Below are 10,836 nucleotides of genomic sequence, written 5' to 3'. Positions count from 1 at the left end.
TATACATATATATATATATATATATATATATATATATATATATAGATAGATAGATAGATAGATAGATAGATAGATAGATAGATAGATATCTTCAGTTGTGATGGTTTTACCTTGATCCTTCTTATACTAACAAGACACTCTGAGCCTTTTTCTATGGCAAAGGGAAAGAAGAGTGTAATGTTGAGTCTGACTGCTCCATACAGTGAGACTGCCATGAAGATCCTGCTGGGAGTCAAGGTGTTCCCCGTCAGAACGAAAACACACACGGTGAAGAAGATGATAATCTTGCTGGCCACAAAGAAGGATGCCATATTCAGGCCACGCAGGTACGAGCTGGTCATAATCTTGGAAATCTCCTTTCTGAAAAAAATACCACATTTGCCAGTTACTGTCAGGACTGAAGGCACACTTACTACTTTTTTTTTATTCTTCTCGTGATCAGTATCTACCTTCTGATCTCATTCACCAAGGCAATAAAAGGCTTTTCCCATCCGTACATCTTTATGACACGGATGCCAGAGATGACTTCGTTCATTGTGCGTATTCTGTCATCTGTCAAGACTGCAGTTTGAGACCTAATCAGCAGAAAAACGAATAAAATAAAGTACATTCTTAGTATGATACTGTGATATTAATGCAACAAGAATAATTACAATAACAATAATAATAAAGTCCTTAACCCACAGCTATCTTTGCTAAAGTTAGCTTCATTTTGGTAATGCCAATCTTAACAATGCCCACTATTCTCAGTGTACGATCTGTGGCAAAAAAAAAATAAAATATTATTGACTGCAGGATCGAATTTTTTAAAATAATCATGGACTTTGGCATAACGGGCATGGCTTAGGAGCAGCCTCACATTATTTCCAAAATCAAACTGACTTCTACAAAAAGGTGACTCTAACTTAGTTTGATTCCAAATGTATCTACTGTACATATATTTGCAAATCTACATTTCTTGCTTTAGACGCAAAGACGATATTTTCGACGTAATGCTGAGGTAGGAGCTGGGATGACTTAATACCCCTGTCTTGAGTTGTTTACTGCCTACAAACCTCAGTCTAGAGAACAGTCGCCCAAACATTGTCTGTACAGGCATCAGAATTAGAAGAACTGCCATTCCTGCAAGGCATGATGGGCCAATTGCATTCATCAACAATAATATCACAACGGCTGCTTGGAGGGGGCCAATCCACATAAAGTGCAGGTACAAGGTTACCTATTGAAACACATGGAAAATGAATAAGCCAGTTACATTATAATTAATTTAAATTAAAAAAAAAAAAAAACGCTACCCTACCTCATCAAATTTGTTGACATCATTGGACATCAGGTTAACTATTTGCCCTGTTGTAGTTTTGGTAAACGCAGCATTGTTGAGGGACAAAGCCTGGTCAGAGAGAAAATACAGGGTTAGAAAAAAACGGTGAAACATTGTTTTTATTGCAGATACAGTCCACATGCTCATTATCTGACCTTTTGATAGATCATGTGACACATTGCCACCCGGATCTTCATGCCTGCTCTCTGGGCATGGTAAAAGTAGAGGTGATGAAGCAAAGTCAAGATGATGGTGGACAGAGAGATGCCAGCAGCGTAACCGTAGGCCTCATACATAGCTTGTGTGTTGTTTGGATCATAGGTCTCAAAATATTCTATAAGCCACCCAAGTAGCACCGGCTGGCCGACTTTAATAACTTCCTATGTAAATGGATAAAAGGGTGAGATTAAAAAATAAAAAAAACTGAACTTTTTTCTCTGCTTCATGTGGATGGTATGTGTCTTGTTCACTGTACCTCAACAAAGATGTACAGTCCAATCAGTGCATAGGCCTTCCAGTAGCACTTAAAAATTACTTTGCACAGTTTCGGTGAGCGCATTTCTTTGGCTGCTTGTCGAACTTCATGATTCCAGTAACTTTAAAGGGCCAAGAAAAATGAAACGGTCCTGGTGAGTTATAGTTCCTGGGCTGCACACTACCACTGGTTGCTGATATACTGTATTTGGCTGATAATGTAACTCAAGTCTATAGATTGACTGATAAAAAGCAAACACCAGGACACCCCAGGTACTGGGGGTACTCTGCTAGGAGCTAACAACACGTGTTAATGGTATTGATGTTTTTACCCTGTATTTGGACCATAACACCGCTTTGCTAGAAGGAAAAATTCTACAAGCTTTACCACAACAGATTTAATAGGTCATTTAAACATTTATCTTTGTAAACATCCTGTACTGAGAGAGTCTGAAGGAGCCATAGTAGCAGCAGTAGCAGTTAGCATATGGGCTAGCTTAAAAATGTAGTTAAATTTATTTTGTTTCTAAATAGATTTAGTCTCTATGTATTATTTGACAAAAGTAGAGATACAAATGCATTCATTTTAAGTAATAAAGGACAGTTGCAGATTAATACCAGTTACAAGTGAATACAAGTTAAAAAGAGTCCAAACTGTTCTAGGTAGTCTAGTCAAACTTACACCTCACATTGCCTTATCCTCAAGTTTTTATGAAGATTTTTTGCAGTTGTAGTGCTATGCAGCTTGAATGATTGTAGCCTCTAGTTCCTGACACAGACTAATCCATACAATACTTGGCAGCAGCATGAGTTTTTATCTGGCTTGTGCAAATAAAATTCCATCAAAGTTCAAACATTTATCACATCCCAGTTGGCTCAGAAAATTCTAATTAGTCACTGATTAGTGACTTAGTCTTGCTCAGTAAAAAGTTTCCCAGGCATTACTGGTAATCAAAATTAACAAATATTTCTGGAAAATCCCACGTTGATCTAACAGGGGAACAGCAAAAAACCACTGTTTCTAACCCAGTACTGCATTACCACAAACCGGACTCTCAGGCCTCATGACTCTGTAGGCTGATTAGTGTTGAGAGGGAGTCCCGTCTCACGAGACAGTTTGTGCTTTTCATTTTGAAGTTGAGCAGGTTGATTTCCAAACAGAATAACTAAACTTCCCTCAAAGTCGGTCTCTATTATTGAAACAATGTAGAGGCTGAGAAATACCATAGTGGTCACGGGGTCTTAGTGAGTCCATGTTTGGCTGTCACACTCTGTGGATTGTCTCCAGGTGGAGAAGAAAACATGTGTTGCAGCCATTTAGACTTAACTGTGAATGCTGTTTATGTAGAGAATGCCAGATCGTCATCTTCACTATTTTCATGCCGAAGGTCACTGTTTTAACACTTGGACATGGAACGCTGATGTTGTCAGTTTTAAATGTGATATAAAATATTCTGTATGCATGTCGTTCCTTAAAAGTCCAAAAATAAACACCTTAAAAACATCATGTCATGAGAACATGTCACAAATTCAAAAACAACTCAAGTAGCAGAAGTCACAGTAACCTAATACTGAGAGGCTGAGTTCAACTGACAGGCCTAAAAGGTATATCGACACAGGTTGCTAAAATAGTATTGTTATTTTGGGAGTAAAAGTGTTTAAACAAGTCAGGCAAATAAACATCAACTAAGTACCATGAAACACTAACTGTTAATACACCAATTTAATACATAGTCAAATATGTTCTTGTTACATGAAAATAAAATAAAAAGTTACTGTCAAACTACATGAATAAGCCCTTCTTCTTTGCAAACATTTCTGCCTGTTATGGCCAGACTCTGACTGTCACAACAATGTGTACTTGGTTTTACTTTTTGTCCTGTAGTGCTGATGGAAAATTAATCACTTCCTGTGCACAGGATGTACGTAAACGCAACAGACAACACGTGAGTCAAGACAATGTTGAAAAGGGAAGTACAGTGTCCCTTGGTGACGATTGGCTAAAATGATAGTGAGTCAACAAGTACCTTGTGTTTCAAAAGTTCAAACTTTAACTGTATGGCTGCTTCCTATGACATGGTCATAATATCTGATTATACCTGAGCTAAGGATGAGGATTATAGGGTGGATTATCCCAACCTAGAGGTGGGATATAAAAATAATTGACAACAAAAACACTTTTATATCATACCACTGTAGTTCTTCCCCGAGTTTCTTGGATGCATCCTCTGGTAGAACATGGTACATGTCATCTTCTTCTAATTTCCTCTTGTATCCAATCTTAAACAGGGGATTCAGCCAACTACAAGTAAGAAATAACAAAGAAAACTAAAAAAAATACATTTCTAGATATATGACCAAGTATCTTCAGTTTTATTAGTAGGCTTTTGCATCAGTGTTTTGCAGACATGATGATATTGTTTATCTCTTCTTTAAAGCCAGCTCAAGGTACATTTTTCCTCCTGGGGACCCTGCAGGGCAAGCAATTTTCCCTCCAGCGCTAACAAAAGCCTTTTTAAAGCACAAAACACTTATTTTCAAGCAATTCTGGACTGTTTGCATGTGTTAACTTGTGTGCTGCCTGTTACAGACACTGTGGACTCTCACTTTGGACTCTCTTTCACATCCTACATACTTCCACCACAGAGAGACACGGAGAATTATTCTTACCTGTGGCAATAAAACTATTAAGAAGTAAATTGTAATATTCAACAATACAATATGAGAAGATGAATAATAGACTGCAAGCAGTATGGAACAGCTGGAGAAAAGTGTCAGGAACGATCTGTGATAGCAGAGTGTCAGCTAAGGTGAAGGTAAAGGCTTACATGACAGTGGTGAGACCAGCCATGATGTATGGTTTAGAGACAGTAGCAATAGGCAGAAGACAGGAGGTGGAGCTGGAGGTGGCAGAGTTAGAGATGCTAAGATTCTCTTTAGAAGTGACAAGAATGGACAGGATCAGGAATGAGGTCATTGTGAGGTCAAGTTGATCTGACTGGTGTTAACTTGTTTACACATTCAAGCTTTCTACAGAGCTCTATTTATCTGAAAAACTACATTTGGGTAAGTCCACAACGACACACAGCAGTAGCACAAAGGTTCCTTTACTTGAACTTCTTAAATTTCTCTGTGGTGGAAATTTTATATGCATTTATGTTTTTTTTACTTGTTGTAGTAGTGTTTATCCAAAATCCTGATCCTGGGAAACTTAACTGGAAGTGTGAACATTTGTGTAACCCCCGTAGAGCTAGAGGAGGGTCTTGTTGCAAAATCCTCCTCGTTGATTAGTTTTGTTATTCCATGGCTGATTCCATCTTCTCACTTCACAAGTGTGTTTTACTGTACCCTAATATTTTCCCTGTTACCTTAGGCCAAGATCAATGACATGGGTTAGGGTGTAAGAAGGGCTGAGACGTCTTGGTCAGGGAAGCTCACTTACGCTAACACAGTGGTAACACCAAAATAGTTTTTAACTTTAAAACTAATGAATATTAGCTCATAATTAGAACCTTTTAGTCCAAGAGTTAGACTTAGACGTCGCACAATAGACAGACTTAGTTTCATTAATTTTATAGCAATTGCGAGCATAAACTTTAAAAGAAAATGAAAGAGAAAAGTAACCATTCCCATAAAATGGGGGTCTGCAACCCACGACTCTGGAGCCACATGCAGTTCTTTAGCCTCTTACTAAAGGGTCTCTTCATTCGACCAAATTTAGCCTGACTTTGCTCAATCATCATGACTGATTCATCAGCCCTGTACAATAAGTTGATATACTTTTACTAGTTCAACTTTTACACAAAAATTTAAGGTTTAACCAATTATACACCTCACACTAAATGCTCCCTTTCCTTGCTAACAGCACGGCAACAAATTGCCACCATGACCAAGATAAGGTAGGCAATTTTCTGGAAATGCAAGCAATGTTTACTTCAGTAATTACTAAAGTATTTAAATGTATACACACTGCGTTCAGTCTTTTTTGCAGCGCTCTGTTTTATTAGCTTTTAATTGTTTATGTTGAAGATTGCAGACCCCTGTCCCTGACACACTGTTACTGTTTGGTGATGCTAGCATAATTTCATCAAAATTCTAAAGGCATATAATCACCAACTGCGTGACAGTTTGACTGTTTTATAGCAAAATTTAAGCTCATATGTTTGAGTGAAACTGCAGCTGCTACTGTGAGGTATGAAACCAAGTCGTTTGTGAGACTTTTGTAACCATGCGAACATTTGCTGATGTACCATTTTAGGAAGTTAACTGCATGCTTTACCGACTGTGGTAGTCTGTAACGAACGAGAACAAACAATACGAAGAAGTTCCACTAAATATAAACAACAACAGCTGAATTTCCATCCATAACACACCACCACCACCACCTTTCCCCGTACCTCTAGGTGACGGATGCTCCATGGCTCTGCCTAGTGCCAGGCTGAAGTGGCTACAAAATGACAAACACTAGACTAAAGCTACGTGGTCCATTAATGTCACACACAACTGTGACTCTGTGTTTGATTTGGGGGGGGGGGGGGGGGGGTTCTTACCAAAAGAAAATCGTGGAGAGCAGATTAGCCGAAGCCGATGGATTATCCTTCGGCTGTTTCCGCAGAGGTTCCATGGTGCCGGCGGCAGTTTAACAAGGACCTGAACACTTTCTCTGCTCTTTTCTTCACCGAAGACTCGAGCAGGGTCGCTATTAACGAGGAATAAAAAACGAACTGAAAATGAGCCACTTTGTGAACTCTAGAGCTACAGCACCGACTCCCACAGTGTAAAGGACAACAGCAACAACGGTAGGATCTCAGGTTGCCAGCGAAGAAAGTGGGTGAGCATAACACGCAGCTGTGTTGCGTCACAAACTCAGAAGGGTTTTGATTGGCGGACCCTAGTCACCATCACCTCACTTCCCACATGGACGCCATCCTGTTAATACGGGGGGGGGGGGTTTACTTAACAAATAAATGGTTTGACTGCTTAATGATATTTAACTAAAACTTAAACTAAAAAAAAAAACAAACAAAAAAAAAACAACTAAAACTAAACTTTTTAGGCTTGAGCCTGTATAATCGTATATTTTTATTTAAGCCCTTTGTCTGTAAAAAGTTGGTAGCTCTCCTTGTACTAAGCCCTAAGATTGTTTTTTGGCATGCAATTGAACGGTTTTTGTTTTGGTTTTTTTTGTTGAATGTAAGAAAAATGGTAGGCAATGGGGGCAAATATTGTGATTATTGCGCATTTAAAGTTTTTTGATAATTTTTTTTCTCCAAGCCACGCATATTTATGCTATTGCAACATAACAAGACACGTATCCAGATTAAATGATGCACCTGCACCTGTATTTTGTAACCGCTGCACATTATCCAAGACATTGCATCACCTCAAGTATCCTAACTACACATTTCACCATCTCTGAGGTCGTCAGACTGCACCTGGTGGTCACAACTAGCACTGCAGGCCTGCAGCACCGTTATATTAAACAGAATAAAATAATGATTACATATGAAATTTAGTGATGACACTTTTTTGCTGGATCGAAATAATATTCTATTGAGTATATTCAGGACATTCTTGTAATTTTTATTCCTATTCTTATTGACCAGCAGCAGCCATACTATGATGAAGTAAAACCTTCTTTTATTTTTCCCCTTTACAACAATTCCCCCAGTGTAGAATAAATGGATGAAATTCACACTTTTCTAAACTAATTTCTCTGTACATTACCTGCAGAAAAAATGAAATGCTGTCACTTGCACAGCTGACTCTTTGTGGTTGATATATTAATAGGATTTAGGCTGGTCTAATCAAACAAATTTGGGGGATTTTAAAAATACTGCATGTAATTCTAGTCACAAAACAGTGCAGAAAAAAATAAAAAATAAAAATAGAAGACACAAGATGTGGCCTTTATGGAGCTGATCAAATCTCAGTGACAGCCGACCTGTTTCTTGGCATTCCTCCTCATTGATGCATTTCAGATTGAGGAGATAAGATTAAAATACATTTCATGGATCCTTCAGCTATGAACACAGCAGTAACAAATGGCACTGCAATACAAAAACTATTTTCCTAAAGTGTGTCAGTAAGGTACAGCAAAAAAGTTTACCTATGAAGAATTCCAAAATGTGTACAGTACACACATGGTGATGCAAAATGGCAGAATATTTAGGACAAGGTCCTTGCTCTTCGTACAATACATGCAGTGCAAATGGACAGAGCGTCACCTTATGGAGTAGGTAATTCATTAACCAGAGTCTTGCTCATCTGTGTTTGTCAACATTTAACCAAAGAGGCCACTGACAGCTTTGATGAGAAGCTACTAAATGGGTATAAAAATAAAAAAATAAAAAATAATAATAATAAAAATCAACATGCTGAATAAAGGTGTGAGCACAGTGAAATTAAATGAAACTGTAAATATAATTGATGATGCGTATGAACAAGGTAACAAAAACATCTACATCTAGTGTGACATTGGGTCATTGGTTGTTGGTTCCCCTTCAACAACATGCAGAAATAGGTGATCTAGTAAAGTGGACTTTGTCACAACACCTCTTGCTTTTAAGATTATACATTATATCGGTATTTTTTATTTTATTTTAATATAATATCTTATGTCATCCATAGACTAAAGCTTGGAAAAACAAAGGAAGCAATTCCAATATTGCTAACCAAAATGTAATGACTAACTGCCAGCTCATGCTTCTTTAACTATTTTACGTTTAGACAGTGTCCCTCGAGCACGATGGGGGTTGAAGCCAAGACATCGTCTCTGTAAATCATCACAGCGAAAACACATGTTCACAGTGTAATTTGCCTGCCCGGGCTTGATTCTCGAGAATCTCACTCAGCAAATGTCAAGTTTACAGATTTTGGCGTTTCTCAGTGGCCTTGTTGGCGTGGGGGCCATTATTGGTGCCACCGTGTCCAATGAATGGAAGGCCACCAGCCGGGCGTCATCCGTCATCACAGCCACCTGGGTGCTGCAGGGTCTGTGGAATAACTGTGCTGGAAATGCCATTGGAGCGCTGCACTGTAGACCACATCACACCATCTTTAAGCTGGAAGGTGAGTTAGCAAATACACAGCCAGGCAACTGGACTTGGTTGAGTAGTTCAAGTTCACTACGCTTGAAATTCTAAGAACAGAATGTTCTGATTTACTGGGAAATCTAGTTTCTCCGTCATGAATATTGTTATTTATTACCGGGTACGATGTGCTACTGGGTAAAATGAGAGGTCCTTTAAGCATTTGTGTGTGTAGAGTATGTACGGGGTGTATTTTGAAATAGCACAATGGTAAGAATTCAACACAAAACACAAATGCATCTCTTTAGTTTAGTTATTTTTATAAAGCGTGAATTTGTCTTTTGTCAAATCTCACAAACACACTTTTATTTTATAAAAATGAGTAGTCAACCCATCTGGTGCTGTTTAAAAAAAAAGTTAATATATGGTACATGACAGTACCATATATTAACATACTGTATATGCTGTTGTACATTTAAAAAAGGGGGGTTTATCTGAAAGTTAAGTAATGTTTAGGACCATTCATCCATTACCATTCAACAGCTAATATGAGTATTTCATACAGTTGAAGCTCATACATATTCTCAATACACTGTCTTTTGAATAAAAAAGTACACACAGAATCGCTCAAGTGGTAAATGTGTAATCTTTTGTTAAAAATTGTTGAACAGAGTTTCTGTGTCACAGAGGCCTCAGTAGAGGTCAGTAAGAAGGAATGTGAACAAAGACACAGACAGGTTAAAGACAATGAAATGTTCAATCACCGTCTATCTGGAAAGGACTGGTATTTTACAGAAAGATCACAGAAAGAAAAGTATATCTGGAATCGTGCGTTTAATCCTAATAATAAAGGCTTTGACTTTGATTGTTTGCTAACTTTTATGACTTTCATAACTTCTAATCCTGACCTCGATGCAAATAAGCGAATCACAATGCTTTATACGCCTTCTATGTTTCTATGGTTTGTAAAAAAAAATATTCTTGATAATGAAATGTAGAAGATTATCAGCGCCACCTAATGGTGAAGTATAACTGACACTTCTGTATGAGAACTTCAATCTTTCTTTGTATCTTTTTTCTTCCTTCCTTTCTTTCTTTCTTTCTTTTTTTCTTTCTTTTTTTTCCTTCTTTCCATCTTTCTTTGAATTATTTTTTTTAAATTCTTTCTCTCAGTCAAACGCTGACAAGGCGTCAGAGCCCGAAATAGATCATTTGCCATTTGTTGATGATTAGGGCCCAACTCCTCCCAGCAGAACCCAACAGTCTGGGACACATTAACCATAAATCACAGCCGTTCCATTGAACCAGGTAGCGCTCAGTCAAGTCACATTTGCTACACAGGGAACCATTGACCAATTTTAGGACCATCTTTACTATAGGCCACCGTTGTGTGGAGAACTTACCTCTGAAGTATGAGTAGCATGCTCCAGGAGATTGTTGCCTTCATGTTATCCACGTCAGGCTGGGTGCTGGTGTCTTCAACCTTGCCAACGGACTACTGGAAGGTTTCTTCTCTTGACGGAACGGTCATCACCACTGCCACGTACTGGTCCAATCTGTGGAAAACATGTGTCACTGATTCAACAGGAGTCTCCAACTGCAAAGACTTTCCCTCAATGTTGGCACTGGACGGTTGGCTCTTTTTCATTTTAGCCGTATGCTAATTGTGACTGTCTTTGCCTTTTTTATTTCTTGACTTTCTAAACGGATGTACTCTACTTAGAATGTCCAATATTCTTTCTTTCTTTCTTTCTTGAGGATCAAATTTATTTAACTTTTTTTTTTACAGTTTTTTCACTTTCACTGTTGCAATCTTTACAACCTTACTTGGTTTTCTTCCACTTGGTAGCTACTTTATGCTAATGTCCTTAGTGATCTAGGACCAATATAAATCTTGGGAACAATTCCAAGTAACAGGTACAAGCCATTTATCTCCACATGTAAATGTTTACCCAAGTTCTCTAAGACTATAAGCTATAAACTGGCGCCTAAAGCAGTTTCCATCATGGC

General features: G+C 38.2%; 2 protein-coding genes across 10 annotated transcripts in view; one reads left to right on the top strand and one right to left on the bottom strand.

The window, feature by feature from the left end:
• LOC103391835 (multidrug resistance-associated protein 4) overlaps positions 1-6,626 on the bottom strand; it is a 49,527-nt gene extending 42,901 nt beyond the window's left edge. For 7 of the 8 annotated variants that reach the window (XR_522826.3, XM_008328270.3, XM_017039814.2 and 4 more), the window contains exons 1-8: positions 6,346-6,626; positions 3,987-4,097; positions 1,797-1,917; positions 1,477-1,701; positions 1,301-1,390; positions 1,056-1,219; positions 450-575; positions 111-360 (exon numbers count right to left, since the gene is read on the bottom strand). Coding sequence is in view for 7 of the 8 variants with exons in the window: in XM_008328270.3 (XP_008326492.1) it covers positions 111-360; positions 450-575; positions 1,056-1,219; positions 1,301-1,390; positions 1,477-1,701; positions 1,797-1,917; positions 3,987-4,097; positions 6,346-6,419 (1,161 nt within the window). In the remaining variant the exon portion in view is untranslated. Of the gene's footprint in view, positions 1-110; positions 361-449; positions 576-1,055; positions 1,220-1,300; positions 1,391-1,476; positions 1,702-1,796; positions 1,918-3,986; positions 4,098-6,345 lie in introns of those variants that run through there. The other variant, XM_017039815.2, reaches the window with a different exon arrangement.
• Positions 6,627-7,192: 566 nt separating this feature from the next.
• Positions 7,193-10,836, top strand: part of LOC103391834 (claudin-10-like) — a 5,195-nt gene continuing 1,551 nt past the window's right edge. Inside the window, exon 1 of one of the 2 annotated variants that reach the window (XM_008328268.2) lies at positions 7,193-8,866. In XM_008328268.2, the coding sequence (XP_008326490.1) occupies positions 8,653-8,866 (214 nt within the window). In that variant the 5' untranslated portion in view covers positions 7,193-8,652. Of the gene's footprint in view, positions 8,867-10,048; positions 10,459-10,836 lie in introns of those variants that run through there. The other variant, XM_008328267.2, reaches the window with a different exon arrangement.

The sequence above is a fragment of the Cynoglossus semilaevis genome, chromosome 16 (assembly GCF_000523025.1).
Source record: "Cynoglossus semilaevis isolate Cse_v1.0 chromosome 16, Cse_v1.0, whole genome shotgun sequence".
In the NCBI taxonomy this organism is placed as follows: domain Eukaryota; kingdom Metazoa; phylum Chordata; class Actinopteri; order Pleuronectiformes; family Cynoglossidae; genus Cynoglossus; species Cynoglossus semilaevis.
The sequence above is the reverse complement of the archived record's forward strand: the minus strand, read 5'-3'. Positions and strand labels throughout refer to the sequence as shown.